Here is a 27792-nt window from a genome sequence, read left to right as displayed (position 1 = left end):
CTACATATCGCACCCCTAGATGAAGACTCCGGTAACTCAAAAAGTGCCCGTTTTGAGTTAATGGCCTTTTCAAATCCTCGTATCGAGTACCTACACGGAGATATAACTCACGTAACAATATCGTCCACCATTTTGAAAAAATGGCGCGAAACATTACTTTAGTTGAATGACCTTGCCCCGCACCGCCCGTAGACTAGTCCACCATTTTTAGTTAATTCCCGATCGACATAGGTGAAGGACGTTTCAAAAGTTGCACATTTTAAGTTGCAGGAGTTTACGTGAAGTTTATAAGGTAAGTTTATTTTCTTATTTGGAGTTGATCAAGTTTTGCTGAAATTTCGTTGATATTTAGGACTGCTCATTTTGATTTGCAGGGGTTTTGATGATATTGTATCACAATGTTTTTTTGGCTATTTTGAGTTACTTTAATTTACATGAAAATTTACGTAAATTTTGAGTTAACTCAGTTTTCTTGAATAAAAGATTAACTCTGTTTATTGTTGCTTGTTTAGTTAAATACGCAATTATAATAAAGTAAATAGATTATTTATAACATTTTCAATTGATTTCTTTCTATGTTATAAATGTTCGAAGTAAGATCGTGAAGTTTTGCTGTTTTTTTTAGTTGGTTGACTTTACTTGATTTTTTAATGAATGTGATCATTATTGCTCATTGCTTTATTCTCATTTGCTTTCAGAATTATGAAAGGTCGGGGAAAATTGATGTTAGAGATGTTGAACACAAAAAAGGAGGATCCTGACCCGCTAGAAGCATCGGAGGGTTCAAGGAATTTGTCCCCGGGTACAATAATGGTCACAAAAATACTAACAATTTTTATTCTATTTTTTTAGAATAAACATCTATTTACTTATTGCTGTGATTTTAAGAAAGTTATGATAGTTATTAAGTATAGTTTTAGCTAAGCAATAAGTAGTCCACGATCTCAATTTTATTAAAATAGTAATTATGTATTAGTAATAATAAGTTCATATGTACCATTTTTTGAATACATATTTAAATTTTCTAATATTATGCATTTTTATTTTAAAAATATATTTATTTATTTATTTATGAATGAAAAACTAGTAATATAACTCAAAACTCCTCAGCAAAAATCCGCTTTTTTTAGGTGAAAAGTAACGGTAACTCATTTTAATTTCAGGTAAAGTAAACTAACTCTTCTTAGTGTACAAAAAAGTTCAATATTTCTACTTCAAAACCCCGGTAACTAAAAAAAAATATATTGTTCAGGTTTTTAACAGTCAATAAACAAACAAGTTAATCCAACACGGTCTAAAAATATTATCTTTGAATGTGTATAGTTAGAGTTTTGATATCTTTTCTAAATGCAGAAATATCAGTTTTTCTTTATTTCTGAAAAAACTGGTTTTTTGAGTTACCGGAGTCTTCATCTAGGGGTGCGATATCATTGAGTTGTGCTATTTACTAAATAGGTTTAAAGTCGGTGCCAAGCACTAAGCACTAATTAGTATTAAGCCCGTGTAAACCGGGCATTATGAAATCAAATCTACTAGTTACAACATAAAATTATGTTTTACATTGGCTTGTTTTTACTTTTCCGTTTTTGAAGTCGGTTTTTTTTCTACGTAGTTATTTTTATATGCCGAACATAAAATTTCAACAATTAACCTTTTACTATATAATGTAAACAGAAAAATACAATATTATAATACTGTAGACATAATATTCAAAATCGGCTATTATTACTAAAAATCTCGTAATGCAATGCAAATATTGATTGCAAGATTATACCAGACGTTGCATGACGAAGATAAACTAGACGTACGAATATATTTATTGATGTTTTGTGTATGTAGTCAGTACTAATGGGTGCGCGGACAAGTGATAAGATTCATTATTTAATATGTAAGTATTGAATCATATTCTTGGTTAAGTTTGTTGCAAGCGAATATACAATTGTGCTTAGTAGAAAAAGGTGTATCAACTCTCAATGTATTTTTTGTGAAATAAATATTTCTATACCAGTTATTGTAAATAACATTTAATTACCATATAAAATTTCGAATTAAATAATCAAGTTTATTTAATTTTTAAACCGTTAGTAAGTAGGTAACTATAAAAAGTATATTTATTTTTCTATATTTTTAAAACTTTAATTACCTATATAATATATGTATATAGGTACCTACAATTATAAAGAAAAAAATTAAAAATTCTCATACATAAAAAAATATGTATAGGTAATGTGTTATGGGACGGGCTTATTTACTTAGACTTAGAAACAAAAAATAAATAAAGGATGTCTGGTTAATACTGGTTTAAACTTGAGTCTGTGCTTGAGTCTTATAATCAGCTAAAAAGAGCAACTAGGTACTAAGCGTTAAAAATTCCATTCAATATCATTTCATATACTAAAATAATATAAGTATGTTGGGTATACCTATTCATATAGGTATTATTATAAGTGTAAATACATATAAAACCCCTAAGTTATAAGTAAGAAGGTAAGGCAGACCGTTGTCTGCCTTACTCTTATAATTTACATAGAGATAGTATAGTACCACAGACATGTAAATACATATATGTCTGTGTATAGTACATAACTATATCTCGATGATAATTTAGGTGTTTTATAACCGGCTAACGTGCCGGGACAGCTTCTTTTACTATATGTACCTATAACTATGTACTTATTAGTCTACTGTGCTAATCTACTATGCATTTGAAATGACTTTATCTAAACAGTAAACCAGTTTCAATGAGTACTAGAACCACTAGGGTAACCGGTATACAAAGATACACATTTGGAAAATATCCGTAGATTACTTTAGAATTTATAATATAGGTAGGTATACTGAGAAGGATCAAACACTATTTAATATTCAATGTCATTTGTTTATGTAATGAATGTTTTTTTATGTATAATAGTTACATACATATTTTTAAGTTAACGTTCGATAGAAATGTCAGGGACCTTTTTCGTATAAACGTTGATTCCTTTTTACTTTTTAACAGTATGAAAGTAAATAATAATATACAGTTAAAACATATTATATCTTGAAAAAATGTATATAAGTAATAATAGCATATAATATTAACAAAAATATAGAATTAAGATCATACTAGTTATCACTAAGTACATAGTATAAAACAAAGTCGCTTTCTCTGTCTTTAAATAACGCGGGCAAAGCCGCGAGCGGTGAGCTAGTAAATAGGTAATAAATAAAGCTGCATAAAATCAATCAAAATAGATAGGAGAAGATAGCATATTTGAAGACGTTCCTAGTAGCGGTAAAGATAATTTGGATATGAATTATAATCAACTTACAAATCAATTCAGCTTATAAAAATTGCATTCAAAGTACGATTATCTGAACATAATTTATCGAATTTTGAAGGTTATCTTTATAAAATCATATCAATGTGATAATTTTTTATTTGCATTTAAGCATAACGTCTTCCAAATAACTTATCGTTTTTTTTCTAAGGTCAAAGGATATCTAGTTTGTTGTTAATGTTTTAATGTTATTCTAATCTTAATGTGTAAATATTTAAGAATACTTAAAGTGATGTCACGTGTCTCACTGTGTTATATCGGGACTACTTTACTGTTCTTTTCCACCAGAGATGCTACGTTGCTATGCTTCGTTGCTGTAGATGCGTTTGATATCCACCAATCAGATTCATAGATGTATTCATTGGTTTCAACTAAGATTCATTTTTTGTCGTGACAACGTCTTATAATTCGATAGAGCCAGCTGCACGCACGAAAAAACGTGACTCATACGGCGTTACCTCGCTCTGAGGCGTTCCATGTAGGCTTGAAGTGCAAGCGAGAGCGCGGAACGAGCGACAAAGAAGCACAATCTGACGTTGTCACGTTCAACTATCGTCAGTAAACCGACTTTACAGACAACCAAATTTTTATATGGAACGATGGATGGTCGCGAGTCATGGGGTAGCTATGTGCAGTGCATTACATAGCTCGAGCTGCGCATCTTCCTCGCACAGCTATTTGCGCATCATACGCGGCGCATTTTCATGGCACATTTTACTCGCACTGCTTTATAGCGTAGCATTGGGAGAAACGGTCACATAGTTTCATAAATTATTATATGTAATTGTTATAGTAATAAAATACCTATATACATATAAATAAATATAATTTGGCAGATATCAATTAAATCTCAGCTACTATTTTATCAAACCCAAAGTCCGATATCGCGTCATCTCATTCGCATATGTTTATCCAATACAGGATGTTCGTAAGTCTCCTAATTGCGGCAGCACTATGTGTGTTGGCCTGGGTGTACGTGCGCTGGTCGCGCGTGCGGCAGTACTGGGCGAAGCGCGGGGTGCCGCACCTGCCGCCGCACCCCGTCATGGGGAGTCTTACCTTCCTGCAGCGACAGAATCCCGTAAGATTTTGCCAGTTCCGAAAAATATATCCAGTCCTATTAATCCATAGCTTGCATGTTACTCTAAAAGATCTATAGCCTATAGTCTATATAATTATACCTCGATAACTGTACATTTAATATTTTTGTAAACTAAATACTACATATTTGATATCGCCGATTTATAAATCAACGTATACTGTTAACGTCATTTTCCTTTGCCAAGCCACGGCCCCGCTGACCGAGCTGCTTCCCGCAGCAATTACCTCGCGAGACTGTTCTCTCTGAGGTAATATACCTAATGGCTACTCGAATAAATGCATAAAAACAAATTTTACAGGGAAGATGGATGATAAACACATACCAACATTTCAAGACGCCGTATGTCGGTGCGTGGTGGTTCTGGAGACCGACGCTCATTATCAACTCCCCTGAGATCGCCAGAAATATTCTCGTGAAGGACTTTGCCAATTTCAGGGATAGGTTGCTGGGTTCTGGCTCATCGGATCCTATTGGGCATCTCAATATTTTTACAGTTAACGTATGTACCTCATCTATTTATCCACTTTATTGCAAAATGTATAAATATTTCATATAACTTCGTACCTACCTTATTGTGATCATCGATGACAAAAGATCTACAAACTGGAAAACTACCGTTGGAAAGTAAGATTTTGAATCGAGAAATGCTCTAAACAGTATCCATAAAAACCTATTATTTGTTTTATTTGCAAACACTCACCACTTCACTATTATTATTTAAGGAACCACTATGGTCTTCAATCAGACGTCGTTTAACAAGCATCTTTACAGCCTCCAAGCTGAGAGCTCTACAAAATCTGCTTGACACTAAAGCGAATCAGTTGATAGAACGTATTAAAAGTACAGAGAACAAATCCGCCATTAGCCTAAGGGTGAGTAGTATCCACACTCAAACTTTTTTTATGCACTTACAAATACGAAAATTTATATGAAGAAACTATTTTATAATGAAATGTTCCGAAGTTGCTGAAATTCCAGAAACGAATTTAGGTCTGAAAAAAATTAACAATGTTGTGGAGTTGTGTGTATTCTTGTTATTATTTTGCCTATATAATACATATTATTGTACACGATTGTCAGGTGCTATTCACGGACTACACATCGGACATTATAGGCACTGCTGCTTTTGGAGTAGAGACTAAAGCGATTATTGGCGGCGATTGCCCGATGCGCAAAGTCACTAAGGCTTTCATGACTTTCGACCTTTACCGGGGCATTTGCTGGAGTAGTATCTTCTTCTTCCCAGAACTTGTTAATGTATTCAGGTATTAAAAATCTTAATTCGTTATGTATGTTTGTCGTTGTTGAATATATTTACTTGATTATCGACGACAGTATGAATTATGTTTAAACTCGCATTGCTTTATTATTTTTATTAATATTTTAGGCTATGATTTTGATTGTTGAAGATGTAGGAGTATATTTTTCCATTTACAGGTTTACGTTCTTCCCCAAATGGGCTACGGATTACTTCACGAAAGTGTTCCGCGTGGTATCTAAACAGAGAAAGGACGAAAAAAGTCGTATCGGTGAACCCAAGGATTTAATTGACGCTCTAATTAAATTAAAACAAGAATCAGACGAAAACAATGAAGGTAGGTTATCTCCAAATTACCCACTTCACTTTCAAACTATGAAGTATGCACCAAATTGAATCAATTTTTTTAATTATATATTTTAGGTCTAACGGAGGAGATAATGGTGGCACAAGCGGCAATATTCTTATTGGGAGGCTTTGAAACATCAGGCGCTGCTCTGAGTTTTGCATTATATGAATTAGCATTCAAGCCAGAGATACAAGTAAGATGACTTTTCATTACTTTGAGTTCTTAAGGAATAATTTAGATGGCAACTCGTCTCCTGTTAATCATATTCAATTGATATTATAACTCGTATATTATAATTAAATTGAACTCGTTTTACGTTTTAGGAAAAAATGTACAATGAGTTAGTACAAATAAAAGAGCAAGATGAAAATGGCCACTTGGATATTTCAAAGCTTGCAGAAGCGCCTTATTTTAATAGTGTTATCAAAGGTGGGTATAGTACAATTAATACGAAGTGGACGACCACAGAATATAATATCTTTCTATCTTGTATCTTCACTAATACATATGAAACATCATAAGAAATATTTTTAGTCAATAACCTAATTTATTAACAGAACATTGATTTATATTGCAGAAGCACTTCGGAAATATCCTCCAATGGGCTGGCTAGACAGAATAGCCGTAAAGGACTATAAAATAGACGATAATCTCACCATCGAAGCGGGAACGCCGATTTACGTCAACGCTATCGGCATGCATTATGATGAAAATTACTTCCCAAATCCCTTGGATTTCGATCCAGAACGATTTATGCCAGAAAATGAGAAAAACATCAAACCGTTCACATATTTACCATTCGGAGAAGGCCCTAGAAACTGTATAGGTAAGATTGGAACATACTGTCTGGTAGTTTATGGCTTTTTATAGGTAATTTACTGCGCAAAGATTCAGAATTTAACCAGCATACACAGTATATTTCCTTAATGGGTTCTTTTTAAGGGCGATTTTAAGTAGAAAATCTCATTAACGCACAGAGAATATGTATGAGGTAGTCTAACTTTCGTGATCCTTCTTTATTATTTACTAGCTATGCTCCGCGATTTTACCCGCAGAGCTCCGCTCCTATTGGTCTTAGCGTGATGATATAATATAGCCTTCCTCGATAAATGGGAAAAAAAACTAACACCGAATGAATTTTTCAAATCGGACCAGTAATTCCTGAGATTAGCGCGTTCAAACAAACAAACAACTCTTCAGCTTTATAATATTAGTATAGATTAAGATATCAAGAAATGCCTGTCATGAAAATTTTATTTTTAATGAAAACTGGCATCTAATAAATTATAAGTTCGGTTACACAAATTATAGCTTACGACATTTATTTTTAAACATAATTTTTCTTTCAGGTAAACGCTTTGGTCAGATTTCGGTTCGACACGCTTTGTCACATGTGGTATTGAATTATACTGTAGCACCTGTAGCAAAACAACCCAAACCAATTGAGGTAGAGTTTGAGAAACATGGACTCTTCTTGGTCCCAGGTCAAGATCTCTACGTTGATTTTATTCCTAGAAATTAATTTTGAAAGAAAGAAATAAACATTTGTATTGAAAAAAGATTGTTTCTTTTTATATTTATCTATGTAAAGCAGACAGTTTAGGGCGTCATCATTCGGATGATCCGTCATAGTTGTATTGGAATAATAAAAATTATTATTGATGTTACAAAATCCGGAACTCGAAGATGTCAGTACTCCGAAGCATAACTATCACTTCTAAGCTCCCTAAGAATTTCAAAATCAAATTTTTGACGGACTTTTCCAAAATATTAGACTAAGATATTTTAAAAGAATGGCAATAAGAATGTCAGATATTTGCCAGACTTGTTAAGCTTTTGCACAGCTTCTATCGCGGGCCTTGAGCGCGGGGACCGAATCGAGAAATTTAGTAACGAAAAACCTCACGCTCCCCACTCCGACGGGCGCGGAGGTGTGGCTTGAAGGCATAGCATGCAATACCGCGGCACGGCTTTACCGCGGCAGTCCCCGAGTGCCACACGTCTTTTTTTACTTTTAAAAACTATCAGTTGTTTTAGTAATTGATTAGATAGCGCAGCGACGTATGAATATTTAATTATTGTTTAAATACTGAATTTGTTACGTGAAAATATTTGTATTTGAAACATAAATGGTTCTAAAATCTAAATAATACACCGTTATAAGAAAAAGATTTATATATTTACATTAAATAAAATGATTTAAAACTGTTTATTGTGTTTTAATTTTGTGCTTCGAAAAGAACCTTGCGATACTGCTGACCGTCTGACCGAAAGTACAATTTGGTGTCAACGATTTCTGTAAGGAAAAAGAAAAGTATTACAAAGAATGATAGACGATAAAATTATGCTATTATTCTCAAAGTAGTAAGAGTGAAGTAACAATATATGATAAATAAATAATAGTAATGTTATAAAGGGATTTTTTCATTGCTAGTTTCTAAATTTCTAGTCTATTATAAAACTACAAGCTGGGACGCACTGACGTACTACGACGTAAAAATGTCCGTTTATTATATTGTTAGACGTAACTTTTGATTTAATATTTTTGTGGATATACAGGGTGTAATCGTTAAGTGTGCACAGGCGATTTTTCCGTAAGTATTACAGATAACAAAAAACTTTAAACTGATATCGAAAGTACTTAACCTAATGAGTAAAATGGCCGTAATAAATTTTTAAAAATAAATCGAGAAATATCAAAAAAATTATCTTTAAACCCTCCCATACATTAAGTATGAAATATGAATATCCCATATACATTTAATATGAAAGATTTTAGCTTTATTTTTCTTTTTTTGGTTTTCTGTTGTAATTACTTCGCAAATTTGAAGTGACATTTTCCACGTTTTTCCGGACATTTTCACGCATTTTCCGGATATTTTTCAGGGATTTTCCAGGCATTTTCCACGGTTTTTCCGGAAAATCCCTGGAAAATATCATGAAAATGCGTGAAAATGTCCGGAAAATGCGTGAAAATGTCCGGGAGGAGCGTGGAAAATGCCTGGAAAATCCCCGAAAAATGCCAGGGAAATGTATGGAAAACATCCGGAAAATCCCCGGGAAATGCTTGGAAAATCCCCGGAAAATGCCTGGGAAATGCTCGGAAAAGTCTGGAAAATATCCGAAAAATGCGTGGAAATTTCCGAAAAAACCGTGGAAAATGCCTGGAAAAACCCTGGAAAATATCCGGAAAATGCGTGAAAATGTCCGGAAAATGCGTGAAAATGTCCGGGAGGAGCGTGGAAAATGCCTGGAAAACCCCCGAAAAATGCCAGGGAAAAGTCTGGAAAACATCCGGAAAATCCCCGGGAAATGCTCGGAAAATCCCCGGAAAATGCCTGGGAAATTCCCGGAAAATAACCGGAAAATGCCTGGGAAATGCTCGGAAAAGTCGGGAAAATATCCGGAAAATGCGTGGAAATATCCGGAAAATGCGTGGAAGCTTCCGGAAAAACCGTGGAAAATTTCTGGAAAATGCCTGGAAGATCCCCGGAAAATGCCTGAGAAATGTCCGGAAAATGTCTGGGAAATGCGTGGAGAATGCCTGGAAAATCTCCGGAAAATGCCAGGGAAATGTCCGGAAAATGTCTGGAAACATCCGGAAAATCCCAGGAAAATGCTCGGAAAATGCCTGGGAAATTCCCGGAAAATGCCTGGGAAATTCCCGGAAAATGCCAGGAAAATGTCTGGAAAATATCCGGAAAATGCGTGGAAATGTCCGGAAAGAGCGTGGAAAATGCCACTTCAAATTTGCGAAGTAATTAAAGCAGAAAACCAAAAAAGAGAAAGAAAGCTAAAATCTTTCATATTAAATGTATATGGGATATTCGTATTTCATACTTAATGTATGGGAGGGTTTAAAGATAATTTCTTTGATATTTCTCGATTTATTTTTAAAAATTTATTACGGTCATTTTACTCATTAGGTTAAGTACTTTCGATATCAGTTTAAAGTTTTTTGTTATCTGTAATACTTACGGAAAAATCGCCTGTGCACACTTAACGATTACACACTGTATAGTTGTCAATATAGTTGTCATTATTTCATGTCTGAACATGCTTAGCTGTCGAATATGTACTATAAAAAGCCGCTTTCCTTTGACTCGTGGCGCATTCGTACGAATCGTGCCTAGGGGCTCGGACGATGTTTATACGACGTTCGACCCAACTACCCTCACTTTGCTTATAGTCGTTGACTAGCTGCGATTTGTTATCAACGACCTACATCAATTAGGTAGCTGTGTAGAACCACAGTAGGTGCATTCTTATTACATTCAAACTAATATTTAACCCGGCCTTGCGTGTTATTTCTTACAATATTAATAGGAAAAAATACCTGAACAAAAGAGGGTAGAGCTGCGATAGTACTTGGTCGTGAATATCTTTCATCGACCAACAACACAGTTGCATAATCGTTTATGTGACGCACTGCTCTGCCTGAAAAACAAAAGTTTTCATTTCATTTTTATATCTAACTAGCTGTGTCCTGCGGTTTTACCCGCAGTACTCCACTTCTCTTGGTCTTAGCGTGATGATGTATAGATACCTGCCTCGATAAATGGGCTATCTTACACCGAAAGAATTTTTCAAATCGGACCAGTAGTTCCCGAGATTAGCGCGTTCAAACAAACAAAAAAAAACAAACTCTTCAGCTATATAATATTAGTACCTACTACCTATAGATAGTATAGATTATCTCTGCTGATATTTGTTTGATTGATGGTTATGTTACGTTATTTCATTATCCCTACTGATATTGTATGTTTGATGATGCGTTAAGATTTTACTTTGTTCAATTACCGAGAAATTATTTAGGCATATCATGAAGGTATAAGTAAAGAAGAGAATCCTTTTGGGAGCTGACAAGGTGGCATGGATCAGTCTATTAAAATATTAAGTGTAATTAATAATGAAGTTGTATACATTATATAAATGAATGTACGGGTAAAAATAAAAGCTATTAAATAGATACGTTTTTAATCTATGTCTAATTAATCTATGTAAACAATCAACAATAATAATGTCGAACCTTATCGTAAAACACTTTTAATCAATTAATCAATTAATAAGTTATCCAAAAATTTTTGTCGGTATAAAGCATGATTCACGCTACACAGTACGGGCGCTTGTGCACTACAAGGAATTTTACTGTCCGGCATTCCGATTTTTTACGGTCCGGTGTGGCATGAAAAAACCGATGAATTGCTTGTGCACCTGTCCGTCTTTACTCGGATCAGTGCGGTACAGTTCAAGGAAGTTTGGCGGTATAATGCTATCATAAATGATTGTTTTGCATTTTACAAGAAACGAGTAAAAAATATAGAAGGTGAAATATTATATTACTTCGTTATAATAAAAAGTAAAGTTCCGTAAGAGATTTAAAATGCGTGTTTTACTTATTTATTTTAATCGGTGACGAGGAGCTAAAGCTATTCCCACTTGAACTTGAACTTACCAACACTTACTTAGATAATAATTATAGGTCAATGCTTGGTCAATGTATATAAAATAACAATACCGACTTCTCAAATCTCATTGCCAACTAAAAGAAAGTAAAACAAGAGCTTGCTTTTAATTGGCATATGCAGTAAAAACAGTAAAATCCAAGCAAGTGGGCATTCGAAAACAATTATACCTACAGCGACTCGTAGACACAAAAAACCATCCGGAATAGGGAAAAGTAAAATGTCGGACAGTAAAATTACGTATAGTGCACAAGCTAGTATATAGATTAATGGCGTGCCATACCGAACCGTAAAAAATCGGAATGCCGGACCGTAAAATTCCTTGTAGTGGACAAACGCCCTACCGCGGGGACGGGCCGTGCCGGATTCGTGAAAAAAAATGAAACAATCTTCTTATATATAAAAATGAATCGCAAAATGTGTTGGTAAGCGCATAACTCGAGAACGGCTGAACCGATTTCGATAATTCTTTTTTTTATTATATTCCTTGAAGTACGAGGATGGTTTTTGTGTAGAGAAAACGTAAATATGTACCACGGGCGAAGCCGGGGCGGACCGCTAGTATCCATATAAAAATTTACGCCTACGCGTTCGAGCCAGGTTTAATGAAAATCAGGCATGAATGACGTCATACAAAAGTATACCTACGGCCGGTTACAGAGCTTCACCGACCGTCAGTGCGTACCATCGTCCTTGACGATACGCATTGACCGACCGTCAGTTTGTATCATTTAGTGCTCTGCGTACCAGTAAACTGACCAGACCAGCGCCCCTAGACAAGTGGCTTTCTATTAGCGTAAAGTTCAATAGAATAGATTATGAATGTATGAGATTGACATAATCAATCGTCGTCGTCGTCGTAATCAAACGTCAATCTCATACATTCATAATCTATTCTATTAAACTTTACGCTAATAGAAAGCCACTTGTCTAGGGGGGCAGACCTGGTATCGATGTATGTTATAGTCTGTGCACCGGTCGGTACAGCACTGAACGCGTTCATTTGTTTGGAACAAATGGAAACAAATTGTTTCCATAATGCGACAGTCGACCGACGGTCCTCGTACGCAGTGCGTAGCAAAATACGCGTGCGTATGGTCGGTCTAGCACTGTACGGTTTATGAATTTCCATACATATGACAAGCGCGACTGACGTACGCACTGACGGTCTGTGAAGCTCTGTAACCGGCCTACAATAACGTTTGTTCAAGCCCCGGGCGGGACACGGACGGGGTACGGCCCGGTCGCGAACGGTGTAGCGTAAATAATTATTTTATGTTTTAATGGTATGTTAATTATAGATAGAATTGGCGTGAAAGGATGCGGGTCCGAATCCCGCCTCATGATCGATGTTTTTCTATTCTTCATAAATTTATAGACATTTTATTCTTCGCAGTCATTTTTCAACTATACGTATACGTTCAAACGCAATACACAGTACACTTACCAATACATTGGTTTACAGCTTTCATGCATAAATTTTCGTAATACTGGGATCCGGCGCCCGGCGTTGCTTGATTTAAATAATTCATTTTTTCTTTCAATTCTGGAGATTTCACGTTGGGGTAAGGCAGGCCGAGCACTAATACGCACCGTCCTAAATCATCACTGAAAAAGCATATTAAAAAAATTATTTTGAAAATTTATATTAAACTAGCGGTCCGCCCCGCCTTCGCCCGTGGAACATAATATTTACGTTTTCTCTACATAAGTACCATCCTCGTACTTCAAGGAATATAATAAAAAAAGAATTATCGAAATCAGTTCAGCCGTTCTCGAGTTATGCGCTTACCAACACATTTTGCGATTCATTTTTATATATAAGAAAGAAGAAGATAGTAACAATTATTAAATGCAATACTATGTATAAATTAAAGGGATTCAAGTTGTAACCGAAATTCCCAAAAAATGAGGGAGGTAAGGGAGGGAGGTAAAATTAGGAAATAGATTATATAAAAAATCGTACATAAAAAATGTATCTGCCCTATGACATAATTATAAATTTACTTTAGAAATCAAGAAACGACTTCTTATGTCGAAAAAATTACCTAAAATTAAGTCCCTCGCTGAGCTTGCCACCAACCACACTAAGTAATAACGCTCCCGTTTTTTCTGAATCTTTATTGTTAATCGCCGCTGCATATTTTTGTAGTACCTACAAATAATTATAATGTTTAGTAATTATTGAAATTATACCACTTGTTACAATAAAACAAGTGATGTTACGTAATGATTGTAGTTATTTTTAATTCAGATGCATTAAAAAATAATTTCTAAATGTAATTTTTTTAATGCATTTGAAGATTTCCTTCCACTACCAATTCAGAGCCTACCATTGTAAGAAGTCATGATAATATACATACAGAAAGAATATCTATGACACTATTGTTTATGACAATATTATTTTATTAAGAATCGAGCCCATTTATAAAAGGCTTTAAAACAAACCTTTCTAACTACTGCTTTTACTCAAAAAATATGTAAACGTTGTTTTTTTAAATAAGAAAATCGTTATGCTTACCTGATCAACATCAGCAGCTGACTTCGGTTCACGGAACACAGTTTTCTTCTTCGATATTGCGTCTATAACGTTGGTATTTTTCATATGTTCATAGACTACCTTTTCATACGAGTATGATGGTAGGAAACATACAACCCCACCGGGTACTATAGAACATATGTTACGCAGAATGCGTCCTACTTCATCGAGCTGCAAATAATAACAAACATTTTTTTGTTGAAATCAATGTATGCTGTAGAGTATTACTAGTCTTTATTTTTGAGAAAATTATGAATATTAAGATTGATTTAGTCAATTATATATAAATAACTCATTGTTTCTAAAAAAATTGGTTGTCTGTAAAGTCGGTTTACTGACGATAGTTGAACGTGACAACGTCTTAAGACCGATTGTGCTTCTTTTTCGCTCGTTCCGCGCTCTCGCTTGCACTTCAAGCCTTACATGGAACGCCTCAGAGCGAGGTAACGCCGGATGAGTCATGTTTTTTTGGCTGACATGGCTCTATCGAATTATAAGACGTTGTCACGTCAAAAAAATTTAAATAAAAAGTTTCGGTTTTTTCACTCACCAACTCCTTCCCCATACGTTGTTCATACGAGAAGTTAAGCGCACAATTAGCGGGTCCTTTCGACATACACAGTGCGAGCACGTGGTCCGGCGCCACCACGTGGTCGCACTGCAGCTCGCGCACGCGTGTGGGCCCCTTGTGTAGTAGCGCACGGAACTCGCCCACCGGCTCCATAGTCCCGCCCGCCACTATCACCTGTACCACAGAATACTTAATAGCAGCTAACGCTACAGAACGGACACTCCGCCTCCCGCTAAGTAAACACTTACGTCACCTCGCACGATCATGAGTAATATGGCTGGCGCTAACCGCAGGGATGTGCAGGGCAATAAATATTTTTGATCGACCAATGTGACATGTACATGCAACTAACAAATGTGCCAACCCTAAAGCGTTAACACATACCCTGCACGATGGTCGATTAGATACATTGCACACACATTGCAAGCACCTACGTTAACCCTGTACAAAATTCTAATGCTAGTCTGACTGTCAAAACGATAATTTTGTATAGTGTCCGGGATTTGCCAGTAGTGGGAGTGTATAAAGTTAGCGGGTCGATTAGATACATTGCACACACATTGCAAGCACAACAGGCGTTTGGCCTTGCGTTGCGCAAAACTTCCAAGCCATACTTTTTTAACACATAGGCTTCATAAACCTTAATCTGGCGCGGTCAAATATTGACAAATACAATTATATATGAACAAAAAACAATATAATCCTAAAAAAAACGAACTACATTGTAAAATGCATTGCAAGTAATTAAACGAGAAACTCACCGATCGGCACTGTTGCACAATATCCGCAAAGCGGTCCACCGTATCTAACAGCAAGTAACGCAAGGCGGCGTCACTTGTATCCCGCTGCACTAGCACTCGCCCCGCGGCGCTGCGTGCACATAACATCTCTATTAGATCTAAAACTGCGTATAATGCACTACCGGCTGATGTTCTGTTTTCTGATTGCTGAAAACGTATATTTAAGAATAAAATAGATGTTACTTACAACTTTTTTTGCATGCTTTAAAATTTCATTCAAATGTCCTTCAACATTCTCAACATCCGCGCGAATAGTGAGACGAATATCAAGCACTATTCGCCTCGTCTTTGCGAATGTAAATGCAGTATTATACATTTATGCAAAAAGGTTTTGGATACTATTAAATCATTTCATATTAATGAAAAAAATATCTGGAGTCATTTGAACATGAAGCTTAAAAAAATGCCTTTACCTGAATCATGGGTTTCTCAACTTGATTCTCCTCAACAACCTTTTCCTTATCCGTCTTCTTAGATATATTGCTGAGAAAGTCTTTAAAAGATCTCTTCTTGTCAACTTGCTTTACTTTCTCACTCTCTTCTAACTCTTGCTGACTATACCTCATAGAAAATCCATGTAATTTGGGCGCCAAACGTGTCTGTCTACAGAATTCTACTAACGGCCTTAAATTCATATGATCAATCTCAGCTTTTATGACGAAATCTTCAAGTGTGTAAATTTTTGCTTCGTTTGTTTCACCCTCTTTTGTGTTTAAAAGGTCTAAAATACAAATTTTAACACTTCGTAATTAAAACAAAATTAGAATAAAGAAAAATAAAGCTAAAAATGTTCCTGACAATAAAAATGTTGTGTAGTTTTATGAAACTACGGTAAAAGTGAAACTGTTCGAACGGTTCCGAACACTGCTTTGTGTAGCGCATGTCGCGTGACGGTCGGCTGCCGAGTAGGTATACCTACTCGCCAGCCGCGATACACGCGACATGCGCTACACAGACCAAAAAGTTTGAGACGATGTAATAAAAGTTTCACTTTAAAAGCTAAGAAAATTCATAAAAATTCTTATGCAAAATGTAATAATAGTACTTACTCAATAATCTTCCAACAACAAAATTCATTTGATTGAGCAGCAACAAATTCTTACTACTTAACCTAGATCTATACTTATTTATATAAAACTGTAGGAATGTTTTAAGGCACTTCAGTTGTTTGCCAGACACTGGAGCGGAATATGCATTTTCTAAGGCAGCTGTAAGACCATGTGCTTCATCTAATATTACGATATTATCCTTTAGTTTTAGCGATATTCCTGATCTAGCTCCACTACTTAGTATGCCAGCATGGCTAATGAGAACAACCTGAAATGTGTATACTCATTTATATTATAAACATTTATTAAAATTAAAATACTTATTCAGGAAGCTATGAAATGGAAATGATGAACGGATATAATAAATTGCTATAGGCATTTTCTTGATAATATAATTAGTCAATGCCCAAACAGACTTTTGAATTTAGCAATGTTTTCATATTAAATACAACTTATATTATGCTTATAATCATTTCATCAATTTACAATACTATATTCTTAACATATTGTCATTTAAGTTTGTTAAGTTTAAGGAAGCAATGTTAGACTATGTATGATTACATTTTTCTTGATTATTAACTACTAGCTTACCGCCCGCGGCTGCGCCCGCTTTGTCTAAAACCTAATAAATTATATACTAAAACCTTCCTCTTGAATCACTCTATCTATTAAAAAAAACCGCATCGAAATCCGTTGCGTAGTTTTATAGATTTAAGCATACAAAGGGACATAGGGAAATAGGGACAGAGAAAGCGACTTTGTTTTATACTATGTAGTGATAGTGATTGACTATAAAAAACTATCAACAAACCTCAGATTCATCTAACGCCATTCGAGAAGCATAATATGGACATGCCTTAAGCACTTTACCACATTTTACTAAATCTTCCATATCCATAATATCTACTAGTAATCTCTCCTTGAGTTTTGTAATATTACTCTGATTATAAAAAGGACATCCTGTACATGATTTTGTTTTCTTTTTCTTTAAGGAATTTCCATCTTCGTCAGTTAAGGTTGATTTTGTTTTGGACTTTTGCAAGTCTAAACATCTGTAAAGTTTATTAATAATATAATATTTAATAGTAATGATATTTGTGTACTAGTTAAAAAAGTACATACTAGTTAAAAAAAAAATATATCTTCGGCCCAATTAAAAATATGTATATATCATTACATTTACAAAAATATCCACAGAACTTTTTTTTTTCACCTACCCACAAAAAAAATATTTTCATCAAATCATACCTTTCATTAATCAAGTTGACATTCTTCAATTTATTAACATCTGAGTTGATACAGTAATGTTGCCTTGAAGCCAATGTTACTACTCTAATGTTGTTATTAAACACTGTACGCTTCATTTCACCAACAAATTGAGATAGCTGACTGTGTGTTCTGCTACTAATGTATATCTAGAAATTTAAATAAATCACTAATAACATAGAAATATTTTTGTAATAGAAGTTTAATTTTTAATAAATAATGTAAGATTAACATTTTTAAACAATTTATAGGTCACGTCTTGTTGACAAGCCCCTTTCCAAGCCATTTATATTTACTACTTCCAAATAATTACCTTTGTTATAGGATCACTTTCATTATCTTCTAATTCTTCAAGCTCAGATTCATCATCTTGGACCTCTACTTCTTCAATCATTAAATCATCGTCCAAATCTTTTTCTACTTTATTTTCCTTTTCTTCTGAAAATTCTATAGGTTTTTTGAAATAGTGATCTATTTTATTAATATTTGACTTACATGATGCTACTCTCTTCTTAAGTTCATTGAAATATTCCTCTCTCTTTTTCAACTTATCCAATTTTAATTGCAAACTAGCAATTGTTTGATTATTTTTAATTTTATGATACTCTTCCTGGAGCCAGTCATCGGCAGCTATAATTTCAATATTATAAAACTTAATTGCAATAAATAACAATTTATATTCTATTCTTATTCTAAAAAGAAGTGAATGTTAAACTGAATTTATTTGGCTTCTTTGTTGGTAAGAAAATACTTGAACATTCATATAAGTAAAACATATAAACGTTTACCTGGAATTTCAGAATTTTTTTCTTTTAATATTGCTATTTCCTTTTCTAAATCTTCTACAACTTTTTTGTTGTTGTCTTTGAGCCACTGTAATGCACCGCAGCAAATACTCAACGACTTACCCTGGAAAAGGTTATATGTTATAGTATAATAAGTACCTACTTTACAAGGGCACAAAAATATAATCTCTCACTCACAGTTCCAGTGGGACTTTCAAAAATACCAAGTTCACTCTTATTTATTGTATCGTATAACTCTTTCATAAATTTCTTTTGAATATCATAAGGCTCGAACGGAAATTGAAATTGAGGTTCCATGTTACTTTTTTATAATTTACTAACTAAATCAAAAATGATAATACAATAATAAATTCAATAACTTAAAAACTTGAACGACATTAAAATAGTTACAAAAATTGCCGCCATCCGCTAATGCGTTTGTCAAAATTTGACAAATAATGACAATTGACGCCACAGAATATATTATTTATTCAGAGGATATTGACGCAGATTCTCACTCTACGGACGCAGACGTGGTATTCCTACGGTACATACACCACACTAAGAGCGTTTTCACATTATCCGATCCGATATCGGATATCGGACGCCGATAGCCGATATCCGATATCGGATACAATTTGCCCTTTCACATTGTCCGATAAAATCGTTCCGATATCGTAATGGGTGTTGCCAGAAATTTTTAGAGAAAACTAAACTAAATTGCCAGTTGATAAAAAAAGGTATAATTAAAAAAAATCAAATGTTATAAATCATAGTTGTACATGTACATTAAAAATAACTACGATAAAGAAAAACAACTTCAAAAAAGAAAAGTAAAATATAAAAAAAAGATTTGATATCACAAATTACTGCATATTATTTAGATGTGCTATTTACTAAATAGTTTTGATATCGGTCATTTGTTTAACATAATAATATGTATACTTATGTTAACACATTATAAATTTATATCAATACCTACTACAACCTAGTATTAGTTAATAGTTTTGGTAATACATATTAGTAAATACCTTTCAAAATCTATTAAATGTATTTTTAGCAAGATGTACCTAGTCATTTAGTCATTTTTTCACTACATACATTTATAAAAGTTCATGTAGTACCTATGATAAGTGATACAATCTTTGTTCACATTTTCGTTTCTTTTTCTTATTACACTGTAATATCCTAAAATAATATTGTCACTCGTTCAAATATATTTGTAATATGATTGTTGTAATTTCCTGTAAGTAAAGATACATAAATAATTTTAGACTTAAGAGTTTTCAAACTTTGTATTCTTTGTTGTAAATTCAAAATAAAAATAAAATCGGTGTGAAATCTCCTCCTTTTTTTGAAGTCGGTTAAAAACAAAGCACTCAATGACAACAATACAATAAACAGCACATCCAACATCCGAGTAGGAGGAGGAGCGAGGCAGAATGAGATAAAATAAAGATGATAGACACTAATGTTTTCGAAGATAGATATTTGAATTTAAGAACGCAATATATTTTTGTTTACTTCAGTTCAGCCAATTGCCGTATATTTTAATACGGCAAATAAAATACCTACCGTATAAATCGTATTTTAAATGCCTATAAATACTTAAATGTGTGTTTTCTTAATAAAAAAAAGGTTTCTTTCAATAGAAAGGGTTTTAGGTTAAAAGCAAAGAATTTTTTTAAAGATTGAGCGCCCTATAAGACTGAAAATACACAAACTAGTGCTTTTTTGCTGTTGGTATACTGTCTTTTCGAAAATTGAGTTGGCAACACTGAACATTATCGTCCGATAGCCACTGGGAATATCGGTGTCGGCTCCGATATCCGATATCGGACCGGACAATGTGAAAGACAGGCACATATTTCATACATTTTACTTCCCTCCGATATCGGATATCGGCTATCGGCTTCCGATATCCGATATCGGATCGGATAATGTGAAAACGCTCTAAGGGCGACCACTCACGCTCGGTTCCGTGATTAGGTTTCTCGATAGTCAATCAGGAATTCCACGTGCCTAGCGCAAACCATCATTTTTTTGTATTAGAAATTTAAACAGTCAGTCCGAATAGGTTCGAATAGAGACGCTTTTGCGCTTTTATTGGCGCAAGACAAGAAGAAGAGTAACATGGGGTACATATTCTGATAGCCCACGATAGAAGGAATCTAAAAAAAATATAGACTTCAAGGTTTGGGCCATCCTGTATATTCTAAATTATTATTACAGTTTTTTCGTTTTTTTTTAGCTTTGCTTTTTTGTAAAGTTGGTAAAGACCAACAGCATGTTGGACTGTGGACATCTCTATTTTAGAGTTTATGTATTCTTTGGTGGACATATCATTATTGAATATTGGCATGCACGGTATGTGACCTGTGTCACATCCTCATTATAACAGTAACAGTGTGGTCACTGTGGGCGGACCCAAGGCGGACCAAATCTTGAGGTATTTTTCTTTTCATAGTCATTTTTTTGACACAATGGTAGTTTTAAAATTACAGAGCATAATGCGACTCAGTGGCGCACAATGCCGAATTATGCTGATGCTTAATTGGAACGTGAAATGCACCAGCAGGTTGCGCTAAGTTCAGTGTTGAAAAAAAAAATATTCATAGAGTTAGCAATAACCTCACTAGTGTGTAAATAAAGTGGTATACATAATAATTGATTGAAACGTGATTACTAACGATAAATCGATTGCACGCATCAATTCACGCGCATTACCTACTTTTAAAAGTGCTCGATTGTGCGAAGCGTTGCTGTAGAGTGTAGTTGAAACATTCAACGTTAAGCATTATGCTGCCTAATGCGCTCTAGTGCTATAATTGGAAAACGGGGATAGTCTGTGACAAAAAAAGTAATCATCTGATGGCTGACAAGTGACAGTTAATTTTTGACAACATTCGTCATATTATCTTGTGATTATTTTCAAAATACATAAAATAAATTAATATAAGTTCAGGAATTACTTATAAAATTATATATAGGGAATAATATAGTATTTTAAGTTAAACGCCTCTTTTGTTAAATAAAATTTCTTCTGTTTAAAAATGTCTCACAAGTAAGTTAAGTTTTATTTGCAACTGTTGTGTTCATTAAATATATAAAAATAACTGTGAGTAATGAGTATATCAAAACAAACGTGTTTAATGTTATCATTATTCTAGCATAAAGATTTTGCCCGGTGCAACAGTTTGCGAAGATTGTACTTTAGAAGGTGATATCACCATTGGTGGTGGCACTGTCATACATCCGAGAGTGACAATTAAAGCTGAAGGAGGCCCTATTATCATAGCAGAGTACTGCATTATTGAAGAATACTCAACCATAATTCATAAGTAAGTTATTTATACAATAGAGGCTAAGATAAGACATAAAATTCAAAAACAATAAACATCAATTAGTTCTATAAAATATATTTAAAATACTAGGAAATTTACTGAGTAGGGAAGTGATTACCCCATACTTTCCTTTCTAAAAGTTTGTCCACTTCTAATTTGGACTAATAAGTAATTGTCATATATACCTAATTGTATTCAAAATAATTTTAAGCAGACAATCCTATTTAGTTTTAATAATTTATTAACTCTTACAGAAAAAGTGATAAACAAGAAGTGCCACCAAAACCACTCTTCATCGGTGCTCATAATGTTTTTGAAGTTGGCTGCAAGTTGGAATCAATTTTTGGCCACATTGGAGAAAGCAATGTCTTCGAGTGTAGATCATTTGTTGGTGTTGATGTTAGAATTGGAAGCGGTTGTGTTGTTGGTGTGTATCTAATGAAATTGTAAAAGTTAAATTGTTTCTGTGCTGATAGCTAATATAATATGACAGAAAAGGACATGATGATAGTAAATAGTCGTTCATCGTCCCATTTTTCAAGTATTAATGAGTTTACAGCTATTGTAATTAATTATTTAAATAATTGGCAATGGAGAGAATACTAAACCTGAATGAATCATTATTGCCTAATATCAGAGAGGAATATAATTATAATCCTTATAACTAGTAAAAAGAATATTTGTTTGTAATTTTCACAACTTGAATAATTTGGTGCCAAGTAACAAAAAAAATCTGAGAATGAAACCTCTTACAAAACGATAGGTTGATTTTATTTTTCATTTAATTTTCAGGTGCATCATGTCAACTCATAGCACCTCAAACATTAGTTGACAATACAGTTATATGGGGTTCAGAGCACCACATCCGGGAAGCGTTAGAGAAACAACCATCACAGCTTTTACAGCTCGACTTCCTTAGTAAAGTGATGCCTAACTATCATAGACTACGAAAACCAAATGTTCACAAAAGGCAATCTTCTTCAAGACAGTCACAGGAACCTGTTAAATGAGATGTTTTTAAGTTAAAAATATTTATATACTATTAATAATTAAAAGCTTATAATTGCTTGGTGAAACAATAATATTATGTTCACTTATTTATTTAACAAAAGCATTAATAAACTTTCTAGTTACAAACTTATGTTTTTAAGGGGGCGCATAAAGCAAAATAACCAATCTTCTATTAGATGATACGTGTAATATGCAAAACCAAATCTAAAAAATAAAATATATATCAAACTAGATGATATGTTCAACGATTCTGTTTAATCGAAAACATAAAAATATTAAAATTTACTCGATAAAAAAAAATCACCAAGTTAGCTCTAATTTTCACACTTTTACGTTTTCTACTTGACATGGTAATACTTATTATGATTTTTTTTTCATAAACAATTATATTAAAACATTTGCAAGATATTTGTCAGAGCATTTTGTGTAATTACTTTTAGTTTTGGTTTTATCTGCGATAAACCACTTTTATCGTGACAAAATCAAACGTTTATCTCGAGAAAAAAAGAGCGCCAAAAGTGGTTTATCGCAGATAAAACCAAAACTAAAAGTAATTACACAAAATGCTCTGACAAATATCTTGCAAATGTTTTAATATAATTGTTTATGAAAAAAAAATCATAATAAGTATTACCATGTCAAGTAGAAAACGTAAAAGTGTGAAAATTAGAGCTAACTTGGTGATTTTTTTTTATCGAGTAAATTTTAATATTTTATGTTTTTGATTAAACAGAATTGTTGAACATATCATCTAGTTTGATATATATTTTATTTTTTAGATTTGGTCTTACATATTACTTACACGTATCATCTAATAGAAGATTGGTTATTTTGCTTTATGCACCCCCTTAAGAAGCTACTAACTGCAGATTTATATCATGAAATAAAGCATAAATCAAATAAATTTTTATTTTTATTTATACTCTACTTATAAATTTATAAATTATAAGTATTAAATGCCTTACACATTTATGAATTTCCAAGGAATTTCCTGTACTTATTGCTTATTCCGATATGGTTTTGGTTGAGTTTTAGTAAATAAATTGTAGGGCATCTGATATATAAATATATTATGTGTTTTTTTCTTTCTCAAAAGAATATAATATGATCAATGAATTACTATAAATTAATAATCGTAATAAATCAATGCGTATCAATATACTGGCAAAGTTTCGAAATCGATCACCATAATCTGTAATGATTTTGCTTGCAGAAATAAATGTGTTAGAAAAGTTAACATGGTTAATTTTTTGAGTAATGCCCATCAATTGTTTTAAGTCATAAAACTTACATAAGTACATACATTATGTATTTAGTTGAAATCATTATTTACAGATTTTAATGATTACTTAAATATATACTATGTTAAATTTTATATATATTCTCTGTGAACTGAATGCACACAAAACACATCACTGTCATTTTGTGAGTTGTGACATTGGCAGATGAAATCGTGATGTCTACGTTGAATGTGATGTTGTCTCGATGGGAGAGTCATCGATTTCTTTAATTTAATATTGTTTCGTTTGGTTACGTTTACAAGCTTTCGTAGTATTTTTCGCAGTAAATATTATTTTTTATAGCTTAGTACGATTTTGTTTTTGAATTTCTACATCTGTGGCCCGTGTACAATTCAAGACAAACCAGTTATAAAAGTTGACTGTCGAAGTCAGTTTTTAACAAAAGTGGATCATGGTGATACATTGTTAATTTAATTAAATCCATATATTCAAAGAATAGCTCATTTTTACAAATTCGGACTTTCATTTGAACTGGATATTGGTGTATTTTGAGTAGACGATTGTGTGGACTATCGACGACGCCATGTTGTTATTTACTCTTTGATTTTACGCTTTTTTGTTATGGGTTTTTTGTGTGGTGAAAACATCAGTGCGTGAGCATGTTGGAAGATGTCCCGATTCACGGTAGCCGCCTCGATGCCAGGAGCAAACCCCCAACGCATCAAAGGAATCTTAGCCTGGATTTCAGGTGAGTCACATAACTTTCAAAAGGTACTATCAATGCGCTCTTATATCGTTGCAGTACGGGCTATTTTTGTATAACAAATATGTATTTATTTTAGAAAATTTATCGCCGACTATAACTCTTATCTAGTCAGTTTCTTGCGATAATAGGTCGATTAGTAAGTATTTAAATTGCTATGTAAATAACAAATATTAATCTTAACAAACCATTTTTACAATCTTGTAGACAATAAATATTTATTGATTGTTTTTTGAAAATTTATTGAAATTAGTACACAATTTACAATCATCTATCAATAACAAATAAAAGGAAAAAATTAAATTAAAATATTAAATATCCCCAAGTTTAAATAAATTAGAATAACATGATCAATTTTATCCTGTATGTTGTGTTTTTATGCGAACATAAGTGCCTATTCCTTTATATTTGTTTCATTTACAGATTATCTAAATATGTTATTATCTGCATATAATTTCAAAGCATTCTTGTTTCTTTAACTATGCCTACATTGTAATGTGATATCAGTATGAATACATTTTATTATCTGTCCTTAATTACTTAAATCAGACGACCTTGGCAACAAGCCAGTTATGCGTTAAAGAGAGCTGAAATGATTGATAGACATCCATACAAACATTCATCATCGAACAGTGATATTTGTCAAAAGTTAATAGTTAAAAGCTGTTCAATTTAAAGAAGCCGATTTATTAAAGGGTACTAGACTATAATATAGCAGACTCAATTATGTTCATATTCAATTGAATAATTAGGCAAAGTCTTACAAATTGCTGTATGTAAAAAACAATTGTATATATAATCCATAGCAAAGATTGATAACTAGTCTAAATTCTAAATTATAGTTTTCTTTTACAAACGTACTGAATAAATAGTCAATTCAGATCACGCAAAAAATAATTTTAAATACTTACACATCTTATATATAAAAATGAATCGCAAAATGTGTTGGTAAGCGCATAACTCGAGAACGGCTGAACCGATTTCGATAATTCTTTTTTTATTATATTCCTTGAAGTACGAGGATGGTTTTTATGTAGAAAAAACGTAAATATGTACCACGGGCGAAGCCGGGGCGGACCGCTAGTATGGAATATTTTTAATTTATACAATACTAAATTTGCGCCGCCAGCTTTGTCCATGTAGTCAAGTTTCCATTCCCATGACATATCTGCAATTAAACATATTGTATGTCCTCTCATAGGTTTTAAACTCAACATGTATCTAATTTTATCAAAATTGGTTCAGAGGTAGCTTATGAACACACAGTATGTAATTTTAATTATTTTATTTTTAACTTTCAAAAGTTTCATATACCAGCAAAGTATATACGATTGTATTTTTACATCGTCTTATTATAAATGAGAGTAGATACAATGAATTGTAATTACAGTGTAAATAAATTAGTGACTATACTTTCACATTAGAATATTTTATAAAAACAACGGTGTTATTATGTATTTACTTTCATAATTATTTAAATACGTATCTTCATGTTATTTTTTACGAATAATTGTAGATTTTAATTCAATACTTTTGATATTCAGGAACTGAAATTCTAAAACTAAAGAATATATAAAAAATATAAAAGCAGAATAAAATAAGTTTCTTGTATAAAGTTTAAATTACATTGTGGTATTTTCAGTTGAATTGCCATTGTTATAACATAATTTATAATCCTCATTTGTCCATCACCATAATCTCTTTAGTGGTTTATGGAATTTAAACTCAATTACAAATATTTAGAAGGTTAAATACATTACATATATACAGTAGGCGCTCGATAATCCGGCGCTCGCCAATCCGGCACGCTCAGTAGTCCGGCACTTCGGGACTCAGACAGCCCGCTCTATAATCCGGCATTTTACATAGCTGAACGCCGGATTACTGAACGAAAACATCACAAATGATGAACCTAATATGTAATTTTAATACATAATTAATTAATATTTTAATTAATTTATGTATTTTTTTTATAATAAATTCAACTTACCATTTTAAATATAAATAAATAAATAATAAATAAATAAATAATATGAAGTCTTATTTCCTATAGTAATTCGATAATCCGGCATTTCCGACAATCCGGCATAGAGGAAAAATTGCCGGTGCCGGATTAGCAAGCGCCTACTGTATATGTAATTATTTTAATTTCTACAGTATTAGAAACTTGAAAGTAGATGCTTTGGGCCAAAATGGTTGAATGATTATATCAATTATTTCTTTAATACGAGTAGATACATATATGAGAATCAACTAGTTAATTCATGAAAATGAGGAGTAAACAATAAATCTTCTTATATATAAAAATGAATCGCAAAATGTGTTGGTAAGCGCATAACTCGAGAACGGCTGAACCGATTTCGATAATTCTTTTTTTATTATATTCCTTGAAGTACGAGGATGGTTCTTATGTAGAGAAAACGTCAACATGTACCATGGGCGAAGCCGGGGCGGACCGCTAGTTCTCAATAAATCTGTGTGATTTAAATAATTTGAGGATAACAACAACTTGAATGTTTCAGCATGACATTGATTTTCCTCAATGATTTAGACATACATGTTATTGACTTGTTATTTTATTAGGGTGATTATTTCCAGTTTAAAATGCATTGGAAATGCATTTAATTAACTATTATTTAAAATGACTTTTTAATTACATGATAAGTTAGTTAAATGACCATATTGAGGATTGAAAAAATCACATTTAAGCCTCCATGTTTACAAAAACTTGAAGTATTGAAGTCTTATTTTATTTTTATAGAATAAATTTATTTTGATGGAAACTTTCTAAAAGAAATACCGTCTTAAAAGTCTATGCTATACTACCATAATTTTACAAAAATAATTCCGATATTAATAAAAGAAACATCTTCAAAGCAGAATCTTAGAAAGTGATGTTAAATTAAACAATCAAAAGATATTCAACCTC

General features: G+C 33.0%; 4 protein-coding genes across 4 annotated transcripts in view; 3 read left to right on the top strand and 1 right to left on the bottom strand.

Moving 5' to 3' along the window:
- Positions 1-1641: 1641 nt before the first annotated feature.
- LOC149905245 (cytochrome P450 6k1-like) lies at positions 1642-7590 on the top strand. Its single transcript, XM_090106590.1, has 10 exons — positions 1642-1888; positions 4242-4401; positions 4721-4921; positions 5145-5294; positions 5503-5687; positions 5860-6017; positions 6104-6222; positions 6353-6458; positions 6607-6855; positions 7379-7590. Coding segments are annotated over exons 1-10 (1503 nt in total). The 5' UTR covers positions 1642-1886; the 3' UTR covers positions 7552-7590.
- Positions 7591-8238: 648 nt separating this feature from the next.
- On the bottom strand, positions 8239-18928 carry LOC149905244 (ATP-dependent DNA helicase DDX11). The gene is made up of 14 exons (XM_090106587.1): positions 18703-18928; positions 18508-18628; positions 18033-18349; positions 17702-17868; positions 17265-17505; positions 16454-16721; positions 15818-16125; positions 15366-15551; positions 14584-14778; positions 14016-14204; positions 13543-13649; positions 12942-13102; positions 10366-10466; positions 8239-8325 (listed from the first exon to the last, which is right to left on the bottom strand). The coding sequence occupies exons 1-14, from the start codon at positions 18820-18822 to the stop codon at positions 8239-8241; spliced, it is 2568 nt and encodes an 855-aa protein (XP_089962713.1). The 5' UTR covers positions 18823-18928.
- A 2461-nt stretch (positions 18929-21389) lies between these two features.
- DCTN6-p27 (dynactin subunit 6) lies at positions 21390-23753 on the top strand. Its single transcript, XM_090106369.1, has 4 exons — positions 21390-21568; positions 21675-21845; positions 22103-22275; positions 22641-23753. The coding sequence occupies exons 1-4, from the start codon at positions 21558-21560 to the stop codon at positions 22856-22858; spliced, it is 573 nt and encodes a 190-aa protein (XP_089962495.1). The 5' UTR covers positions 21390-21557; the 3' UTR covers positions 22859-23753.
- A 577-nt stretch (positions 23754-24330) lies between these two features.
- Positions 24331-27792, top strand: part of fwd (phosphatidylinositol 4-kinase beta fwd) — a 44838-nt gene continuing 41376 nt past the window's right edge. The window contains exon 1 of the mRNA XM_090106623.1: positions 24331-24848. Coding sequence (XP_089962749.1) covers positions 24760-24848 — 89 coding nt within the window. The 5' untranslated portion in view covers positions 24331-24759. The remainder of the gene's footprint in view (positions 24849-27792) is intronic.

This window comes from Colias eurytheme, chromosome 10, assembly GCF_061535395.1.
Source record: "Colias eurytheme isolate Ceu_HAF_F1 chromosome 10, ilColEury1 Martin Lab GWU primary, whole genome shotgun sequence".
NCBI lineage: Eukaryota > Metazoa > Arthropoda > Insecta > Lepidoptera > Pieridae > Colias > Colias eurytheme.
The sequence above is the reverse complement of the archived record's forward strand: the minus strand, read 5'-3'. Positions and strand labels throughout refer to the sequence as shown.

Coding starts and splice junctions, on each gene's coding strand:
- LOC149905245 (XM_090106590.1), top strand. Junction 4,402..4,720: donor TCCTGCAGCGACAGAATCCC/GTAAGATTTTGC, acceptor CAAATTTTACAG/GGAAGATGGATGATAAACAC. Junction 6,856..7,378: donor AGGCCCTAGAAACTGTATAG/GTAAGATTGGAA, acceptor TTTTTCTTTCAG/GTAAACGCTTTGGTCAGATT.
- LOC149905244 (XM_090106587.1), bottom strand. CDS start 18,822: ATGGAACCTCAATTTCAATTTCCGTTCGAGCCTTATGATATTCAAAAG. Junction 16,722..17,264: donor TGGCGTTAGATGAATCTGAG/GTTTGTTGATAG, acceptor TACACATTTCAG/GTTGTTCTCATTAGCCATGC. Junction 15,552..15,817: donor TTGAGAAACCCATGATTCAG/GTAAAGGCATTT, acceptor ATACGTTTTCAG/CAATCAGAAAACAGAACATC.
- DCTN6-p27 (XM_090106369.1), top strand. Junction 21,846..22,102: donor TACTCAACCATAATTCATAA/GTAAGTTATTTA, acceptor TAACTCTTACAG/AAAAAGTGATAAACAAGAAG. Junction 22,276..22,640: donor TGGAAGCGGTTGTGTTGTTG/GTGTGTATCTAA, acceptor TTTAATTTTCAG/GTGCATCATGTCAACTCATA.